Here is a 21,299-nt window from a genome sequence, read left to right as displayed (position 1 = left end):
CTCTGTCTCGCCTGTCAACTTGGTTGCTACAAGTTACAGGGCAAGCCATCTTCCCGACAGCAGAGATATTCTTCAGGGGTGGGATCGTTCCCTCTCTCCCACTTTGATCTCCGGGAGATCCAATTTTTTGTATTCAACTGTGGAGTGTCGCACCTGAGTTTTTTAACTAATTTGCGACACTTAACCTGGACTATATCCGTGAGGAACGGACCCAGGGGCTCGTTGGAATGGTAACAGTGGAATTCAGGGTTTATTCCCTTTACGAAAATTTCCCACCACTCAGGGGATCCTTTAGTCAATTCCCGAGTGGCAACCTTGTAATTTAGTACTTCAGATGTCAATTTGCGCTGCTCCAGCCAGCAGCGTTGACATACACTTTTTGGAGCTCTCCCCTTTCTGCAGTGAGCCCACCACAATCCTTTACAGATTTTGCAGGAAAAACAGGCAAAAGGGTAACAACGACAATCTAACCAGCTACACCTTACTCTAATACTTTGATGTTCAGCGTGGCCCTCCCCTTCCCAAGGTCTCTGTTCTTTTTCAAGTCGGATGAACCGATAGAAGGGCTGCTGGGCTGAATCCTCTAGACGTTTACAGTATCCTGGAGGTTTTGTTTCTCCAACTAGTTGTACTTGCAGTTCCCAGTTATCTCCAACCCAAATGTCTTTAGAGCTGATAGAGCTCATGAAAATTATTTGTAAGTTCTCTTTACTGTTAGCTTTAAATCCCCCGGCTTCCCGTCAATTTTCCAGCTCGCTTCTTTGGAAGCTGTATGAAATCGAGTTGGATCCACTGGCCCCTTTATTCTGCTAGCATGAGTCCATCCCTTCTCTGCTGTACGGACTGCGGAGTCAGTGGTGATTAAAACCAGGTATGGTCCGTCCCACTTTGGGGTGATTGAATCTTCCTTCCAGCTTCGGATGAGGACCCAGTCGCCGGGTTGTACCTGGTGTAACACAAGATCTAGGGGTGGTCTTTGGGCCCACATCCCTTTTTCCCATAACTGTTTTTTATATTTCATTAAAATGGTTAAGTATTTATTAATACTTTGATCAGTAATATTAGGATTGGTTTGAACTTTTTCTAGGGAATAGGGCATCCCATATAGCATTTCAAATGGGGATAGTCCTATATCAGCTCGTGGCTGAGTTCGAACATTTAATAATGCCAACGGCAAACATTTTATCCAGGATAATTTAGTTTCTAGTGTTAATTTGGTGAGTTGTTTCTTAATTTCCCCATTCATTCTTTCTACCCTTCCCGAACTCTGTGGATGCCAGGGAGTATGTTGTTCCCATTTTATGCCCAGAGCTTCTGCTAGCATCTGTGTTATTTTTGAAGTGAAATGGGGGCCTTTATCAGAGTCTATCATTTCTGGGACCCCATATCTAGGTATTATTTCTTCCAGCAAGGCTTTTGTTACTGTCCGAGCTGTTTCTCTGGCAGTGGGGATTGCTTCTACATAATGTGTTAAATGGTCCACTATAACCAAAAGATATTTTAGTCTCCCTATCTTGGGGAGCTCAGTAAAGTCTACTTGTAAATTTGAAAAGGGCCTCTTTGCCACTGGCCTCCCACCCAGGGGTAGTTTCCTTAGGTTTCTTCTGTTTACTCGTAGACAGGTTGGACAGCTTCTAGTAATCCCTTTCGCTAAGTCATGTAGGCCCACTGTCATATAATGGGTGGCAAAGTGATCCACCAGTCCCTGAGCGCCCCAGTGTGTTCTCTGGTGTAATTTACTAAGCATCCGCTGGGCTATGGCTCTAGGTAAAACCTCCCTCCCATCCTTTAACAGCCATTTCCCTGATTCCTCTTTTATTCCCAATTTTGTAAGCTTCTCCTGTTCTTCTATTGTAAATATAAGCTTATCCTGGGTAGTAGACCCAGGGTTCTTTGGGGTATCTACAAGGTCCTTCTTAATTCCCTCACTTAAGGTTAATGTCTTAATAATTGCAGCTTTCTTTGCCTCATAGTCTGCCGCATTGTTACCCCTACTCCGGTAATCCATTCCCCGTTGATGCCCTTTTAAATGGACCACTGCTATCCTGGTAGGGCCTCTCAAAGCCCTCAGGAGGGCTATTATTAGTTTCTGATGGATTAAGTCCTTTCCTTGTGAATTTACGAGGCCTCTCTCTTCCCATAATTTCCCAAAAGTGTGCACCACCCCGTATCCATATTTAGAATCTGTATAGATGGTCCCCTCTTTTCCTTTTAATAGTTCCAAGGCTCTTAGGATAGCGTATATCTCGCAGGCTTGGGCTGACCATGTTTTGTCTAGGGGTCCAGATTCGATTACCTTTAAATCAGGCCCCCCCACTATGGCATATCCTGATCTCCTCTGACCCTCAACTACTCTGGATGATCCATCAACAAACAATTTTTCCCCAGTCTCTAATTCTTCTTCCTCCAGGTCAGGTCTAATTTTGGTTTGTTCTTCTGTAGTAATTACACAGTCATGTATCAGTGATTCAGTTTCGGGCTCTCCGAAGAGGAAGGAGGCTGGATTTTGTAATGAGGTGGTTTCTAAAGTGAAATTAGGGGTTTCTAATAGAATCCCCTCATATTTTAGGAGCCTGGCATCGGAGATCCATTTGTCTGCTTTTTGTTGCATTACACTCCGTATGTTATGTGGAGTTAATACCTTCAGAGTGGCATTAAAGGTGATCTTCCTTGCTTCTTCTACTAACTCCGCACAGCCTGCAATTATTTGTAAACAGCCCGGCCATCCCGTTGATGCCCTTTTAAATGGACCACTGCTATCCTGGTAGGGCCTCTCAAAGCCCTCAGGAGGGCTATTATTAGTTTCTGATGGATTAAGTCCTTTCCTTGTGAATTTACGAGGCCTCTCTCTTCCCATAATTTCCCAAAAGTGTGCACCACCCCGTATCCATATTTAGAATCTGTATAGATGGTCCCCTCTTTTCCTTTTAATAGTTCCAAGGCTCTTAGGATAGCGTATATCTCGCAGGCTTGGGCTGACCATGTTTTGTCTAGGGGTCCAGATTCGATTACCTTTAAATCAGGCCCCCCCACTATGGCATATCCTGATCTCCTCTGACCCTCAACTACTCTGGATGATCCATCAACAAACAATTTTTCCCCAGTCTCTAATTCTTCTTCCTCCAGGTCAGGTCTAATTTTGGTTTGTTCTTCTGTAGTAATTACACAGTCATGTATCAGTGATTCAGTTTCGGGCTCTCCGAAGAGGAAGGAGGCTGGATTTTGTAATGAGGTGGTTTCTAAAGTGAAATTAGGGGTTTCTAATAGAATCCCCTCATATTTTAGGAGCCTGGCATCGGAGATCCATTTGTCTGCTTTTTGTTGCATTACACTCCGTATGTTATGTGGAGTTAATACCTTCAGAGTGGCATTAAAGGTGATCTTCCTTGCTTCTTCTACTAACTCCGCACAGCCTGCAATTATTTGTAAACAGCCCGGCCATCCCCTGCTTACAGGGTCTAAGATTTTAGACAGATATGCAATAGCTTTCTTTTTCCCCGCCCAGTCCTGGGTAAGTACTCCATATGTTACTCCATCTGTGATATTAACAAATAAAAAGAAGGGCCTCTTTAAATCTGGGAGGCTTAGGACTGGAGCATGGACCAGAGTTTCTTTTAATTCTTGGAATTTAGATTTTTCCTCCTCTGTCCACTTGAGATGCCCATCTTGGGTAAGTTTTTGATACAGAAATCTTGCCTTCCCGCTATAGTTCTCAATCCACTGCCTACAATATCCTGTAAGTCCTAATACCTGACGAATTTGTCGTTTACTTTGCGGTAGAGGCAGAGATAGGATTGCTTGTACTCTATCTGGATCAATTCTCTTTTCTCCCTTTTTCAAATAATGTCCTAGGTACCTAACTTCTTCTTCCACAAATTGTAGTTTTGCTTTAGAGACTTTTAATCCTTTTAGTCCCAGGAAATTCAATAGTTTAATACTTTCCTTCCGGACTTTGTCTTCTTCTTTACCTGCTATTAACAAATCATCCACATACTGAACTAGCTTTACCTCTGGGTCTGTTTTATAGTCTTGCAAAATTTGTTCCAGGGCTTGCCCGAATAAATTAGGTGATTCCGTAAAGCCTTGTGGAAGTACCGCCCACCTGAGTTGCTGTCGCCTCCCCGTGTCAGGATCTTCCCATTCAAAGGCAAAATAATCTCGACTGGATTCGTCCAGAGGGCAGGCCCAAAAGGCATCCTTCAGGTCTATTACACTATACCACTCATTTTCAGGTCCCAGTTTGCTTAAAAGGGTATAGGGATTTGCCACTACTGGGAATCGGGCTACAGTTCGCTTATTAATTTCCCTAAGGTCGTGCACCAGCCGATAGGATCCGTCTGCCTTTTTTACCGGGAGTATAGGGGTGTTAAAAGGCGACATACAAGGCTCTAGCAGTCCTTGGTTTAACAGCCTTTCAACCTCAGGTTTTAACCCTCTCCTCCCTTCTAGTGAAATTGGATACTGTTTTATTCTTACCGGGATTTCGGGATTTCTGATCTTCACTGTAAATGGGGTTATATTTAATTTGCCCACAGTCCCTGGATTATACCACACTTCGGGGTTTATTTTCTCTTCATCTTCTAAACGGAGGGAACAAAGTCTGATCTTTAATTCCTTCTCTACCACCTCAATTTGAACTCCCAATTCGACAATCAAGTCTCTCCCTAACAAATTGTAATCTGCTTCAGGAACTAATAGGAAGTCACCCAACCCCACTTTAGTTCCCGATTCCACCACCACCCCTTTAATAATTTGTACTTCAAAAGGTTCCCCCTTAGCCCCTATTACCGTGGCTGTCTGTTTTGACAAATTACAGCCCTGAGGCAGAAATTGAATAGTAGATCTTTCTGCCCCTGTATCGACCAGGAAATCTATTTCCTGGCCCTGGGGACCCACCTTCAATTTTATCAAGGGCTCTTTCTGATGTTTCCTGGTCCCCATAAAATAGAGCCCCTGACTCCCCTATTCGATTTTGAACTCCTCCTCGTCCCTTAGCCTCCTCCTGCACTCCCTCTTGAAATGTCCCTTCTTACCGCAATAATAGCATACCCTTTCTCCTACCTTTCCCTTGTCACCCCCCCCCTTCCGAGTGACTCTCTTTTGTTCTTCCTCTACCCACCTGCTTTCCCTCACTGCAGCAACCATCATTTTCACCTGTCTCTTCTGACTTTCATCCTCTCTGCGGACATAAACCTTCTGCGCCTCTCGCAATAATTCTGCTAAATCCCTATCCTGCCAATCATCCATTTTCTGTATCTTCCTCCTGATATCATCCCAAGATTTAGAGACAAACTGGACTTTGAGAATTGCCTGTCCCATTGGGTTATTCGGGTCTAATCCCGAGTACAGCTGGAAACTTTTCCTTAACCTCTCTAACCATTCAGTGGGGGTTTCATCCTTCTTTTGTCGGTCGTTAAATGCTTTATTTATATTCTGGCCCCTAGGAACGGACTCTCTTATGCCATCAATTAATATGGTTCGAAAGTCCTGCATATTAGCTCTATGGGCCGCATCCTGGTTATTCCAATTAGGATTCTGGAGAGGCCATTTGGTGTCGGCTGGCTGCTGGGCATGCGCGGGTAGGGCATCCCAGGCTCGCATTCCAGCAACTCTTATCATGTTCTTTTCCTCGGCCGTGAATAAAATATTAAGTATAGCTTGTAATTCCTCCCAAGTGTATATATTAGGACCTAAAAATTGATCCACCCGCTCTGCCACACCCAGGGGGTCTTCTAGCAAATTTCCCATCTCCTTCTTAAAGTCTCTAACATCCCCCGAACTTAAGGGCACCGAAATAAATCCAATCCCCGGCTGTGGTCCCCCCATCGGCATTTCCCTTAAGGGAAATAGTTTGCCTTGCGTCTTACTCCGGGTAAGAGGACCACGCGAGCCTGAGGGTTGATCAGAGTCTGAGTCTGATTCTTCCTCATCCGATTGTGGAGGAGGAGGGGGTGCATTTGGTGCAGGGGGAATGTAGGGCGGGGGTGCAATAATTACTTCTTCCGCTCGCCCCTTCTTTTTCTTTCCCCCTGAAACCTCCGAGAGTTTAAACACGAGCACCTCCGGCTTTTCTATCCAGACTTGGGCATAGGCACTCTCCTCAAGGTTAGAAGGTTGTTTAGCGTGTACCCAACCATTCAACAGTTGCTTTACCCAGTCCTCTGAGGACCCAAAGATGGGCCAAAACACACCTTTAGAAATCTCTTGTCCTCCCCATACTTCTATGCAATAGTGTATCATCTTTGCCTTATCCTTCTCAGGTGCCCCTGGAAAGTGCTCCCAATTTTTTAGCATAAACCCTAAGGGACTCTCCTTAGGAATTGGGGGAAGTTTTACCCCCACCGGGGAGGGGGATTTATCCTTGCTTCTCCCCTGCCCCATGTCCTCCGGAGTACCTTCAATCACTCACGACAGCACAATCGCTTCCCCTGGTTCGTGGCCCAGGCCCTCGCGGGCTCTGGAAAACGCACTACTGAGGGTCCACACTCGCTTGGAGAATCCGGCTGCCAGTCCTCCTCTCACACACACACACACTCGCCGTACTCCGGGATCCCGAACCCCGCCCGAACGGATCCCCTTTATACTCACGCGTCCTGCGCCTTCGTCCGGACTTTTGTGCACAAAAATTACGGGGTACCCTGGGCCCGCTTCCCTTTCTTTGCTTTCGCTCTCTAGGCTTTTAGGTTCGTCGGTCGGGATGAGGGTAAAAACCCCGGTCTGAGTCCGCTCAAGGGAGCGGAATCGTGGCGCCCCTCTCAGAGAGAGGTTCCCCAGATCCCGATCCGAGTCACGGCACCAAATTGTTATAAACGAGCACAATAGGCTGTCAAATCCAATTAAAAGGATTTATTAATAGCAGAAAGCGAAAGCAAACCAGCGCGCGCTGGGCGGCAGTCGTTTCAACTACCGCGCCTAGCTCTCCGTTTCCCCCCCACTTATTGGGTTGTCTCTTCCGGATGTGTGACGCTCTGGTGACGCTCCGGTGTCTCTTCTGCGCAGGCGCACCCTGTTGTTAGGTGGTCGTTCTCTGCCTCTTGGTGGCGCCAGTGGTCTTCTTTAAGGTTGTCTCTGCGACCTGGAAATTCCCTCAAAAACAAGAAATGTTATCTCTAGGCACGTTTACATGTTTTGCCAAGTCTGTAACGGAACTATCCTTGAAACATATCTATTTGCTTAGGTGTTTGGGTGCCTAGCAGCAGCTTTTTCAAAACAGTTTTAACTCCCTAAAAAGTTTGTAACGAAGTCGTCCTTGAGAGATAGTCACTGGAATGCATGAGATAGACACTGGAATGCCTGACAAGATGAGAACATGTTCAGACAAGTAAAAACTCTAATTAAAACTCTATTCTGTGAATATGAGAGACTCTATATGAACAAAAAGGCCTTATTTTCCTAACAATGTATATTGACACTACTTACCATTTCATTATCTGTTCTCCTTGTAAAATAAGTTGTGTAGCTCTGAATTTGATTTCTACTGCTTATGCTTATTATGGCAGCATGGTTATGTCACAGTGTTTCCAAGAGAAGAGATAATTGTAGAGAAAAATTTATGAGAACAATAGAAACTTCTAGGATGGACAAGCTCTCAGGCTCTGTTTCTTCAGTTCTGGAAATATTTATTATGATTACAGTGCATTAAAGACACAGAATTGTATGAGTATAGGGGAAAATACCCATAAGTACTTTTGTCACCATCTTTAAAAAGCCATTTAAAGTCATCACCATTCAACTCAAATTCTTTAAAATACTGGTTTACATATTTTAATTGTTGCTGGCAAGGAAAGTTTAGTGCTCATGATTTTTCTGTAAGGCTGCATCCTGACCACAGCTCATATAATCAATTTTCAGGCTCCTCATAATGTTTTCCTGAAGTATCCAAAGAAAATAAATGCACCTCATACAGAAATGATGTGAAATACAATCTGACATCAAAATGACCTGAGGTACTGTTGTTCCCTAGAAATGAAATAAAATTTAAAACAACATAAAATACTTAAAGTATAGAAATGTTTCTGTATCTGGCAGGGCAAAGTAGCACAACCATCCCAGGAGGCTTGTTCTCATTTTCATTATCACTACTGTATAGTCCACACTTCAGAAAAAATAGCTCTGTAAATTTTGGTTTTGTAGTTTTTAGCTTTAAACAATTCCAGAAAAATTGGGGGACAAAGTGGGGAGTGTTTATTTTTTATTCAGTCTTTTCAGTGGTTATTTTTTTCAGTCCATTATCCTACTGTGGCTACATTATGTTCTTATGCTCAAATTTCCAGATTTGACTACATGTATTTAAAAACAACAGCAGAGGATTTTTTTATTAAAAGCATTAAAAACAACCACTTGAACCATGAGCCATTTTACCCAGCTCTGATACTGAATTTCTTTCCTTTGTCAGCTCTATACATATGTCAGAGATTGAGGATTTTTCTTTTTATGCACAAACTCTGTACAGTAATTGCATCTTCTATGGAACATCAAATCTTTTAGCAAAAAGACCATCGTACTGAAGGAATACTTGGTTATATAACTGGGAGATATAATCCAGAATAAGTGCTTGGCCCATGCAATAGTGACTGATATCTCAACATGTCAGAGTAAATGATGGAATTTAATTGTTAAACTTTTTCAACATGGAAAAAAATACCACTGACAGTGATTGCTGTTGGTTTGATCTGTATCTTGGCAAACCCCCAGATTTTTAGTCAAGCAAAAACAAGAACAAAAAATTTAGTTTCCCCTGCAAATATTTAAGGATTTTTATTGCTCACAGAATACTGGAAAGTGACAACAAAAAAAAAAGAGAGAAAAAGAAAAAAAGTGAGAGACACCTGCTTCTGTTAGTGTCTCCTGCTTGCAAGTTTGTTACTCACACCACTGGAGGCAGGAGAGAATGAGCACCTGTCCCCAGGCTGAGGAACTTGTATGGCACTGCACAGTCCCTATCTCTGCACAGTGAGAAGGATGGCTGGGGCTGAAAAAAGCCCCATTCTATCTTTTTGAGGAAGAAAGGAAGGCAGCTGCAAGAGTTTTAGGAGTGGCTGACAGCTGAAAGTATGACTTGTGAAGATGCTCTTTGATGAATGTACAGCATACGTGGAGGAAAAATAAGAGTTTGCCAAGTGCAGACATCTTCTATTCTCTTATAGCTAAAGCTGCTTTGATCTCAACCTGACAAGCGATGTGTATATTATACCACTGAAACCACTTTAGTCTTTTCAACTCAATAAACAAATAGCCCAGGGACCTAAATGCGGGATGACCACGCTCCAGCACGGTGTGGGTGGAGGGAGGCAGAGATCTCTGAAGGTTGCTCTTGGGGAAAGAGGTTTATTGGGGGTGCAGGAAGGTCCGAGCCTCGTGCTCTCAGGCGTAGCATGTGGCCGGGTTTAAGAGGGCAGGGGAGGGGAGAGACAAAAGGAGGGTTTATGAGAGGGGAAGCTCCAGGGGGGGAGGGAGAGGTTCTAAGAGGGGAGGAAGTTCTAAGAGAGGGGAGAAGTTCCAAGAGCGGGAAGAGGTTCCAAGCGGCCGCATGGCTTCTCGGAGCCCCCTTACCAGGGGCTCCTAGGTGGGCTGGGATAAGGCATGGGCCAATGGGGTTACAGACACTGATGTTTTAGGGGCAGGTACAGAGGTGCGGGATGAGCCACACATCTTCTGGGGGGTGAGATGTGAAGAGAGCCTGACAGAGGAATGGTTGTACAACAGGGGACATGATACTGTAAAATTAATCCAAATAGGGAGGGCTACGTGACTGCTGCAAAGTTTGCATGACCCTGAAGAGTAGATGGTGTGCAGAAAGCAGGATATTGAAACTGCTTGGTATGTAGAAATAGATAGAGAACAAAGGGGTACTAAGCTGTTCTAACTGCAAGGCCAGCTGGACAGGCAAGTATCGATCACAAAGATACTTTTAAGATAATATTACAAGTCACGTAGCAACCAATCATGAGCTTGGCTTTTGCAATATGTATGAGCTAATTAACGAACATATATAAACTGTGTAATCTGTTACAATAAACTGAGACTTGATGATCATGATATCATGAGTCTTGTCCCCCGCGGCACCCTCCAACAACTGGCTCCCGAAAGCAGGGACCTGATCCGAGCCTAAGGCGAGAGAGGTGCTGCGTTGGGGTTCGGGTCCTGCAGCTGGAAGGACGGCGAAAGAGCCGAAACGCGTTGCTCCGCGCCCTGAGTGACCGCAGCGGCGAGCTCAGCCGATACGTGCTGCCGAAGCCTGAAGGAGCCAGCAACGGTACCGACGTAATCATGGAAAGGCAAGCAGCATATGATTTATTTAGTGCTTCTCTTAGAAAAAGGCAGATTAGGGGGATTGACTTAGATAAGGATCTCCCTTCGCTATTGCATCATGCTGAGTCTTACGGCTTTTTCATTAACCCCCATAGTGTTCATGAACTTTCAGAATGGAGAAGATATAGGGATAAGTTGTGGGAATTAGTGTTAGATGAGGATAAACCGGGCAAGAAAATGAGTAAACTTTGGAGTGTGGTTGATAACGAATTGTTAATGTGTCAGGCAGAAAAGAGGGCGGTGGAAGTGATACGGACAGCTCTGGAGAAAAATAAGGAATGTAAACCCTCGCTTCTCTCCAGTGAGCCAAACCCTCCGGTTCTCACAAATTTTCCCGTTCCCATCTCTGCTTCTGAAATGCCTGTACCTCCCATAGACACTAGTAGCATTGAGGTGCTGGAAATTGAGATCCAAATTGCTTTATGGCAACGGGACTGGGATCCCAAATTCACTTTGTGTGAACGGGGATCAGGTAGAACGGAGCGGGCGCGGGGCCAGACAGAGCGGGGCCGGCCAGCACCGAGCCGGAGGCGAGCCCGGGGCGGAGCGGACATCAGCCGAGAGACGGAAGGCTCCTTGCTGCCGAGCAGCAGCGCAAGGGGGGAGAGGGGCGTTCCTGGGGCTCAGCCGCGCTGGAGCCGGAGCAGGCGGGGCGCGGCCGTGGCGGGGGTGTCTCTTCTCCCATCCACAAGGTGACACAACAAGGACGGGAGCGAGGCGGCGCCGCCCCTCATCGCCCCGCAGCGCCCAGCAATGGCGGCGGAGATGGCGGCACAGTCCTGGTTGCCATGGCAGCGACAACGCCGAGAGCAGCAGCGCCGCCGGTGGCGGGATCGCAACACTACAGCAAAAATTTCAACAGCATCTTCCCAATTTCTTACAAGAGTCAGAAGACGTAATGAAAAAGTACAGCAGGACCGAGTGTTTTCCAAGATACCAAGAAGGATGAACATTATGTGAATCAATGTTATTTCAAATATGATATAGATAAAAATCACTGTATAAAGATAGAAATGTTAGTAATGATTTAATTACCAAAAATGTCTCTGCAAACAAAGAGTTGAGAAAATGTCATCTGATGGAATTTTAGTATTGAGTTTGTAATCTCCGTCTTTGGGTTTTTATAGATAATAATATAAGTAATAGTGATTTTTAAGTTTTATAGATAATAAGATAAATAGTGATTGTTAAGTTTTTGTAAGTAACGATAAGTAGTGATTGTTACTAATGTTATATGAGTGCTTTAAAAGGATTGTCTTAAACTATTTTAAACATTTCTTGTTAATAGGTTGATCATAAAATGTGAGTTGTCTGATTTTTGTGATAAGAATTATTATTAAGGTATTAAGGTGTTGTTATAGTATTTACAGTCAGTTTTCATATGTTTTATTGTCTCTTTAGGTGATTGATTACAAGATGTTTTTTCAGGATCCTGTGTTTTTGATTTTTTAACTACTCATGTGTTTTCTTTATCCAATCTTTTATGCAGCTGCAATTCATCTTCCTTTAAAAATTCATCATCCAAATTTTAATTCAAAATTTCAGACTTCAAATTTTCAGATTTCTGAAGAAAGGGTTTGTTGTATTTAGAGAATTTTTGTTTTGAAAGAGATTTTAAACAGGTTCAATTATTTAATAGTTTGATAAAATTTTAATAATAAGGTTTTTTACTTATAACTGTTATTTCTAGGACTTTTGTTTTATAATGTGTTAAAACATATCCTCCAATTAGAGTTTGAGCTCTGGCCAAGCTCTGGCTCTACGTGGATGGTGTGATTGACCCAGGTGTTTTCTGCATCAAAAAGTATTCAAGTCCCTTTGGCTTAACAATTTGACCATATAGGGCAGCTGAGCCTCAAAAGGAGTTTTGGAGAAACATGATCCGGACATGTTTTATCCAAATCTCTGTTGTTTTAAGGTTTATCAGCTGCTGCAGACTCTGGGATAACAATTTGATAGTGTAGCACTTGGTAACTGTGATTTTATATGTAATGTTAATAGTGTATTATCTGATTGATTTTTTGTTGTTAGTTTCTTTACTATATGCATTGTTTTGTTCTTGATGTTTTTTCATGTTTATTATAAAGATGTTGATATTTCCATTTCTTCATGCAAATTTTAGGAAACAGAATTGAGAGAGGACCCTCCAGTCCCTGTGGGGGGTGTTGAGTTTGTTTGTGTTTTAGCAGGTGCAGAATCTGGATAGATTTCATTGAAGAATGTTAAACTTATCAATTTCAAGAGAACACTAATCTCTCCACAAGTAAATCAGAGGATGCACAGCAAAAGTGGATTGTACAAAGATTTGTGTTTCACCCACAGAAGATTGTAAGCTTTTAAGTTTTTTCATAAGTGTGTTTTTAATTATGTTATAGACATTTTTGCTAAGTTTTGATGAGTTTTAGTAATGCCTGTGATTTTTCTGTTCATTTTGCCATTGCTTTTCAATGGCAAAAGAAAAAGAGGGACAATCAATTAGATAATCAAAAGCATAACATTAAGTTTATCATAAATATAGTTTGTATTTAGAATTAAGTTTGTTCCTTTCATGTTAAACAGAACAATCAAAAACATGAGAAATATGAAGTGGGGTGCACTTCTGTAATACTAACCTCATTTTTCACCCCACGAGTTGCTTCAGTGCAAGCTCTCACACAATTGAAAATCCTAGCCTACTGGACAAAAAGGTAAATTAGTATTCCATCTAAAATGTTGAGTGAGCTTGCCACAAATATAAGTAGTATCTGTCATGCAGTTCTGCAAAACAGAGCAGCTGCCACTAATTTACTTCTTCTAGCCCAAGGTCATAGTTGTGAAGAATTTGAAGGAGTGTGCTGTATGAACTTATCTGATCACTCTACATCTATCCATAAGCAAATATGAAAATTGACCGAGCTAACTCAACAGTTAAAGGTAGAAGATAGATTAGGTTTAAAAAGATAGCTAAAAGGATTAGAGATCAGACTATAGTTAAGAGACATTATCAAATATGGCATAATAGTTCTAAGCATAATTGTGATACTTTTGCTTGTTTTGCCCTGTGTGTTTACTTGCTTGCAAGGCTTGATGCAGCAGCTTTTGCAGAAAATGCTGAATGCACACCTTCTTGTACAAAAGGAAAACGGGGCAGATGAAGAGAGCCTGACAGAGGAATGGTTGAACGACAAGGGACATGATACTGTAAAATTAATCTAAATAGGGAGGGCTACGTGACTGCTGCAAAGTTCGCATGGCCCTGAAGAGTAGATGGTGTGCAGAAAGCAGGATATTGAAACTGCTTGGTATGTAGAAGTAGATAGAGAAGAACAAAGGAGTACTAAGCTGTTCTAACTGCAAGGCCAGCTAGACAGGCATGTATCTTTCACAAAGATAGTTTTAAGATAATAGTACAAGTCACATAGCAACCAATCATGAGCTTGGCTTTTGCAATATGTATGAGCTAATTAACGAACATATATAAACTGTGTAATCTGTCACAATAAACTGAGACTTGATGATCATGATATCATGAGTCTTGTCTCCTGCGGCATCCCTCTAACACCATCCCAGAGCTGGGGCAGCCACAAAGCTGTGCCCATTTCTGTTCATTCCTGCTCTGATGGGGATGCATCCTCAGCCACTTGGAGGTTGATGATGAATTTTACTACTCCAGAGGGCTCTTCTTTCTTGAGCTCCTCTGTTCAGGAATTCCGTGAAAAAGGCACATAAACATATGTTCTAAATACCTGAACAAGAAAAACCTATGGGAATAATTCATGTCCTCAATTCCTCTGTGGTGAATTAGACAGATTTCTGAAGTTTATTCAAAGTGAATATACTATATTGAAAACAATGCAGAGAGAATTATTTTGTCCTGTTAAGTTTTCTTTTCCTGTTTATTGATTGATATCAGCAATGTCCAATTGATATTGATCCCCAGCACCTTCTAATACAATCTATAAATATATGGAACCAAGGGGCCCGTGCTGCTCCTCAAGGACTTGTAGAATTAAGGGAACATATTTAACACCATGGTGGCCCTTGGGACCAAGAGGCCATTGTGACACTCTGGGAACAAGGAGAGCATTGCTGCCCTGCCAGACCTCATGGAACCAAGGATCCACTGTGACACTGCAGGGCCTTGGGGGATCACGGTGACATTGTGACACTGCAGGGCCCAAGGATTCAAGGGACTTTGTGACACCAAGGGGTCCCATGGAACCAAAGGGACATTGTGACACTGGGAGGCCTCATGGAATCATGGAGACCATTGGGACACTCTGGGGACTCATGGAACCGTGGTGACACCAAGTTGTCTGGGAGTGTTGATCTGCTGGAGGGTAGGAGGGCTCTGCACAGGGCCCTGGACAGGCTGGATCCAGGGACCAAATCCAACAAGGTGAGGTTTAACAAGTCCAAGTGCCGGGTCCTGCACTTTGGCCACAACAACCCATGCAGTGCTACAGGCTGGGGACAGAGTGGCTGGAGAGCAGCCAGGCAGAAAGGGACCTGCAGGAGCTGATGGACAGCAGGCTGGACATGAGCCAGCAGTGTGCCCAGGTGGCCAAGAAGGCCAATGGCTGCTGGCCTGGATCAGGAATGGTGTGGCCAGCAGGAGCAGAGCTGCTGTGCCAGCACTGATCTGCTCCAGCTCTGCACACAGACATTGCTGCTGCAGCTCCAGAGAAGGCAACAAAAGGACATCTCTGCAGAAAACTTTGCTGGGAGATCCTTTAGTTCCTGTAAAGCCACAGAGGATGCAGCCCCTCAGTGACACAGTCTGTGGCCACAGGGAAGGGGAGAGAAACAAAATCAGAAATGGCACAGACGATGACATTTGTTAAGAACATTAATATGTAAAACAAGGAAAAACGACCTCCAAAATGAAACCAGCAAGATGTATCTAATATTAATTTTATTACAAGTGATTTGCAGAAATTGGCCAGCCGTTTAATGTTTGTGAAAGCATCCAGTCATCAGTCTCCTCACTGCAGCCTTGAGCTCCTGGTTCCTCAGGCTGTAGATGAGGGGGTTCAGGGCTGGAGCCACCACCGAGTACAGAACTGACACTGAAAGATCCATGGATCGAGAGGAGATGGAAGAGGGTTTCAGGTAGGCAAATACTGCAGTGCTGACAAACAGAGAGACCACAGCCAGGTGAGGGAGGCAGGTGGAAAAGGCTTTGTGCCGTCCCTGCTCAGAGGGGATCCTCAGCACAGCCCTGAAGATCTGCACATAGGAGAAAACTATGAACACAAAACATCCAAGTCCTAAACAGGAACTAAATGCAATGAGCCCACGTTCCCTGAAGTCAGATTTGGAGCAGGAGAGCTTGAGGATCGGTGGCACCTCACAGAAGAACTGGCCAAGGGCATTGCCATGGCACAGGGGCAGGGAAAATGTATTGGCTGTGAGCAGCAGAGAATTGAGAAAGGCACTGGCCCAGGCAGCTGCTGCCATGTGGGCACAAGCTCTGCTGCCCAGGAGGGTCCCGTAGTGCAGGGGTTTGCAGATGGACACGTAGCGGTCATAGCACATGATGGTCAGGAGGGAATACTCTGCTGAGATGAAGAAAATAAAGAAAAGGAGCTGTGCAGCACATCCTGAGTAGGAGATGTTCCTGGTGTCCCAGAGGGAATTGTGCATGGCTTTGGGGACAGTGGTGCAGATGGAGCCCAGGTCACTGAGGGCCAGGTTGAGCAGGAAGAAGAACATGGGCGTGTGCAGGTGGTGGCCACAGGCTACGGCGCTGATGATGAGGCCGTTGCCCAGGAGGGCAGCCAGGGAGATGCCCAGGAAGAGGCAGAAGTGCAGGAGCTGCAGCTGCCGCGTGTCTGCCAGTGCCAGCAGGAGGAAGTGGCTGATGGAGCTGCTGTTGGACATATGTCCTGTCTTGGCATGGGGATCTGTAATAAAAGTAATCATGGAATAGCTGGGTTTGGAGAGAACTTTAAATATCCCAGCACAGCTTGGGGGCACTTCCCCTCACTGCCTATCCCGGGGTCTTGTGCCCCGAGCTGTCCCTGCCAGCAGCTGCTTCCCTGTTCCCAGCGCTGTGCCCTGCCAGAGCTGCAAGAGCCCAGTCCAGCCCTGGGGGCTCAGCTCTGCCCTGCAGACCCCTCCCAGACCTGGCACAGCCCAGGGGCAGCTCTGGCTCTGCCGGTTCCGATGGCAATGTCAGAACAACCCTGATGAGGCTGGGAAAGCGACACTGATGCTGCCTTTAAGGGGCCCTGTGCTGATTTCTGTCACTGCCTTGTTTATCCCGATCTGAGAAAAAAACCTTTTTATTTTTTTCGACCTGAACTGAGAGATGAATACGTAAGAGAAATTTCACATCCAGGCAACACATAGCAGTACATTAAAAAAGGCAAATTTTCCTATTTATGCAGCCCCTGCCTTGCTGTGATCCCTGAATAATCTGCTTGGAAATGCTCTGGGGATAAGTATCGTGCTGGGAGCAGTCCTGAACAATGCAGCATCCTCATCACACCACACAAGGAGAACACTTCCAACCCTTTCCAGCTGTCTCCTACCACCCAGATTTTGGCCTCCAGCGCTGGGAGCAGCTCCAGGGCCGGCTGAGAGCTGTCCCTGGCAGGCAGCAGAGTCCCTGGCCCAGCACAGCGCCCTGGGCTGCAGGACCCTGCTCTGCAGGACAGCCCTGGGCACCCCTGGCTGCTCTGCACAAGAGACAAGCAGAGAATGTACTCACAGGGTTTGTGGGCATTGGGTTGTTCCAGCTTTAGGAAATCACTGCAGGAGCTGCCTCTGCATTGTCCTGCAGCCAGAGGTTCCTGTGCCAAGGGCTGGCAGTGATTCTGCCCCAGGCACTTCTCAGCCCCTTCCCAGCCCTGACTGATTGAAGCTCTCTGTGCCTCTGTGCTGTGCCCGGGTGGCTGCAGGCAGTGCCCCAGCCCTGCTGGGCTGGCAGAAGAGCTGCTCAGCAAGAGAAATGTGCTTTTGAAGCTCTGCTTGGTTACCAGGATCACTCTCTGCGCCAGGAGCCCGGCCCAGCTCAGCAGCACAAACACAGCACAAGGACTTTAATGACCCTCTGGGGCTTTGTGCTCAGGGCCTGAGTATCAGGCCCTGAGAGGGAGCTGCAGAAACCTCTCCAGAACTCCAAGTCAGAATCCAACCCCAAAGTTTCTTGGACTTTTAATGGGTCCCACTGAGGGACATGACTGAGAAAGTGTCCCCAGGCCCCAGGCAGAGCAGAGAACTGGAGGCACTGATGACAGGAGGGGACAAAGAGAAGCCAAGTCTTGGTGCCCTGGGGCACAGCAGGGTCTGTGCCACCAAGGGCTGTGAGGAGACACCTTGTCCTGAGGCCCTGGGGCCTCCTGGCACAGCCCCAGCCAGCCTGGGCACTGTCAGCCCCTGGTCCTGCCCTCAGCATCCCCCCCGAGCCCACATCCCAGTGGCCTCAAGGATCTGCTGGAAGGAGTCCCTGGGGAGCCTTGGTCAGGAATGGCCCTGCGGGCTCCTTCATGATCCCAGGGACTGCAGGTTTTTCAAAGGACTTTGCCTTTTCCTTTGGCCTTGGAGTCTCTGAGAGCTTTGTGCAATCATGGCCTCCAATTATCTGCTTTAATTAGTCCCTGGAGAGGCTTTTTCAGAAACAACATACAGTGGGGCCCATTCATGCTTCAAGGTACTTCAGTTTTATTAAGGTACTTGGTGTTCCCCTTTTGCTACAGACTGTGAGAAGTTTGTGCAATCATGGCCCCAATTATCTGCTTTAATGAGTCCCTTGAGAGCTTGGCACTGACACTCAGTGGGGCTCATAAATACTTTGAGATTCTTAACTTTTGCAAGGTACTTTGGATTTTCCTTTCCACTGTGAGAGTTCTTTGTGCCATTTTCAGTCTCTGAGAGGTTTTTGTGCCATCCTGGCCTCCAGTTCTTTCCTCCAAGGACTCCATGAAGAGCCTGTGGTATAGATGGACGTTTGTGGTTCCCATTAATGCTTTAGACTCCAACCACTTTGCGGTTTTCCTTCGACCTTGACTCCGGGAAAGGTTTGTGGAATCTCCTCTCAGGCCCTGGGGTTCCAGGACTCAGCTCCAAATTCACCACTGGGCTCATTAGGATCAAGCAAGTCCTGACAAACCATGGGTCTGCCTCAATTTCTCTCTGCTCTTGTGCAGTTTTTCAGGAAGTTTCTGTAGTGGTTTTGGTTCATCATTTTGAGATTTCTCAGCCAATGCTTCAATTAGTGTGGTGGGTTCATTGGTGGCTAATTACCAGTGCACTCACTAGAATATACTTACTCATTTCCTGCTGTGAGATAGGATTAGGAGAAAGGCAAAGTGTTTTCAAAATTTTAAAAGGTTATAAATAAAATTGAATTAACAATAACTAAAGAAAGTGTAATAAGAATCAGAACAAAACTTTCAGAACACTTCCTCTCTCCATACAACCTGACAATATAAAGAGACAAAACCTAAAATTTTCAGTCAGTTTACCACCTCTAAAATAGTCTTTCTTCACTGCACTTAGGCAGAGAAGTTCCTCTTGTTAATGTTATGGAGACTTCTCCACAACAAAACAGTTATCTCATGGCTTTTCATTTCCACAAATAGCAGCTGCCTGGAGAAATCTGCAATCATGAACTCCCTCCCACCTTTTCCCACAGATGTGCTTATGGCCCTTGTCAGCTTATGGGGTATTAATTTTGAAATGAGCTGTTTAAGAGCAACGGTTCTCTTCATCTCTTTCTGAAATCATCTTCATCTTTGGGAACAGAGGTCGTCTTCTCTCCCTGAGGGCACAGGGTCTCATCACTGTTCTCCCTTTCTCTGTTCAAACCTCTCATGGGATCACAGCTACTTCAACATTTGCTTACTTTAGCATGGAGGCCTTTGCTGAAACAAGTCATCTCTCTATGTTTTCAATGCCTTACAGGGAAAAAGAGAGTCTGATGTATCAATGACATCCTTCTCCACAGCTTTAGCAGAGGATTGCAACCCCAAGATCAAGGCATCTCCTCATCCCTCCCATCTGGGACTCAACTTCCCCTTCCCTGCCCTCGGTGTGTTCATGTTGCTCCTCTGTGTGCCTGCCCTGTGTCCTTTTCTCTCACGGGAGGGAGGATGGCAGCACTGGCAGAGTCAGTATCTCCCGGGGCTGCAGATGGTTCCGTGAGCCCGGCCGGGCTCGGTGCTTGCTGCCGGAGCTGTTTTGCCATGGAGGTTTCTGCAGCGGCTGCGCTGGGGCTGTGTCAGGCTGGGCCGCGCTGGGGCAGGGCCAGGATCTCAGCAGCCAGGCCAGAGCCCAGCAGCAGCACGGCCGGGGCCGATGGCTTCTCCTGCCCTGCCCGCCGGCTGCGGGTGAAGCCCAAGGGCGGCAGAGCCTTGGCCGAGCCGGCCCGGCCCGGGGCTGCTCCTGGGGCCCGGCGGATCCTGGCCGGGCCCGGGCTAGCGGCGGGGCAGGGCTCGGCAGGGCCAGATGTCAGCACCCGCAGCCATGGCCCGGCCTCGGCCCCGCGGCCTCCCCTGCTCTGCCCGGCAGCCGATGGCGCCTGGCGGCTCCCTGGGAAGGGGCCCGGCCCCACGGCAGGAGCCGCCCGGCCCCACGGCCAAGACGGGGCTGGGCCGGCCTCGGCACCTCTGTGGGGCCAGAAGGGACAGAGACCCAGCCAGGCTTTCTCCTCTGTAACTTGTCCATATGTAGTGGTCATGTGCCCAAGCCCCCAAAACCTCTCATTGGGAGATCCCTGGGCCCTCTGCAAGGTGTTTTCTAATAAAAATATTAAGCTCATGGTCTGTGAAAATTACCAGAGGAGGGGGCTAACCCATCCTGTCTGTCCTGGCCACTTTTGTCTGGGAGCAATCCTTGGATATACAGACTTTAGGAGGCCACATTCTAATTTTGGCCATGGACCATGGACAAGACCATTTATTTTCCACAGGAATGAAGGAACAGAGCCCCAGTGTTTCAGGGACAGATGAAAGGTGACCACCACAGTGAAAGGGCAGCCAGAGCTGGCTGTTCTTTCCTAAGACATACCCTTGCATACAGGAAATTGTTTAGGGAGAGAACCAGTTTTGGCAATGGGCATCTGAACACAGACAGTTCTTTTCTATAGCAAGGAAAGCACATAGCCCCTTTGCTCCAGGAGCTGATGAGAAGCAGCCCTTGGCATTCCAACATCAGCCAGACCTGTCAGGTGGCCCCTGGGAGGCCAAGCCAGCCAGACCTGTTCTATGTTCCCTCACTTCCATGGGGTACCTTGCTTCCAGGAGACTCTGAGGTGTCACAATGCCCCCTTGGTGACACGGGGCCCTGAAGGGTCAGAATGGTCTCCATGGTTCCATCAGGCCCCATAGAGTCATAATGGTCTCTGGGCCCATGAAGCCCCGCGGTGTCACCATGGCCCCAGAGTGTTCCATGGGCTCTAGTGGTACCACAATGATCCCCTTGGTTCCATGAGGTGCCCACAGTGTCACAGTGATCTCCATGGGACGGAAAGAACCGAGCCCCAGTGTGGCAGGGGCAGCCACCAGAGGCCAAGGCCAGCCAGACTTGACAGTACTGGCAGATTTTGACTGGGAGCAACCCTTGGATATAGGGAATTTTATAGGTGGAATCCCAATTTCAGACATGGACACCTGTAGTAGAAGGATGGTTCTTCCATAGGAAGAAAAGCACAGAACACCGGTGTCTGAGGGGCAGATAAATGGCGGCCATCAGAGGCCTAAGGCAGCCCGACTTCTCTGTCCTGGTAGCTTTTGTCTGAAAGCAACCCTTGGATATAGTGAATTTGGGAAGTGGAACCCCAGTTTCAGCCATTTCTGCGTAGATAAGAAGGACAGTTCTTTTCCATAGGAAGGAAAGGACAGAGCCCCAGTGTTTCAAAGGCAGAAGTGAAGAGAGGTGGCTCTTGAGAGGCCAAGCCAGACAGACCTGTTTGTCCTGGCAGTTTTTGTCATGTGAGAGATCCTTGGATATATGGAATTTGGGAGAAGGAATCTCAATTTTGACTATGAACACCTTGAGAAGAA

The 21,299-nt window shown here is 46.3% G+C and overlaps 1 protein-coding gene across 1 annotated transcript; it reads right to left on the bottom strand.

The window, feature by feature from the left end:
* Positions 1-15,240: 15,240 nt before the first annotated feature.
* Positions 15,241-16,240, bottom strand: LOC144248566 (olfactory receptor 14J1-like). Its single transcript, XM_077790665.1, has one exon. The coding sequence runs from the start codon at positions 16,213-16,215 to the stop codon at positions 15,241-15,243; it is 975 nt and encodes a 324-aa protein (XP_077646791.1). The 5' UTR covers positions 16,216-16,240.
* Positions 16,241-21,299: the final 5,059 nt, after the last annotated feature.

Source organism: Lonchura striata, unplaced genomic scaffold (assembly GCF_046129695.1).
Source record: "Lonchura striata isolate bLonStr1 unplaced genomic scaffold, bLonStr1.mat Scaffold_181, whole genome shotgun sequence".
In the NCBI taxonomy this organism is placed as follows: domain Eukaryota; kingdom Metazoa; phylum Chordata; class Aves; order Passeriformes; family Estrildidae; genus Lonchura; species Lonchura striata.
Note: the sequence above shows the minus strand (reverse complement) of the source record. Positions and strands in the feature narration are given on the sequence as shown.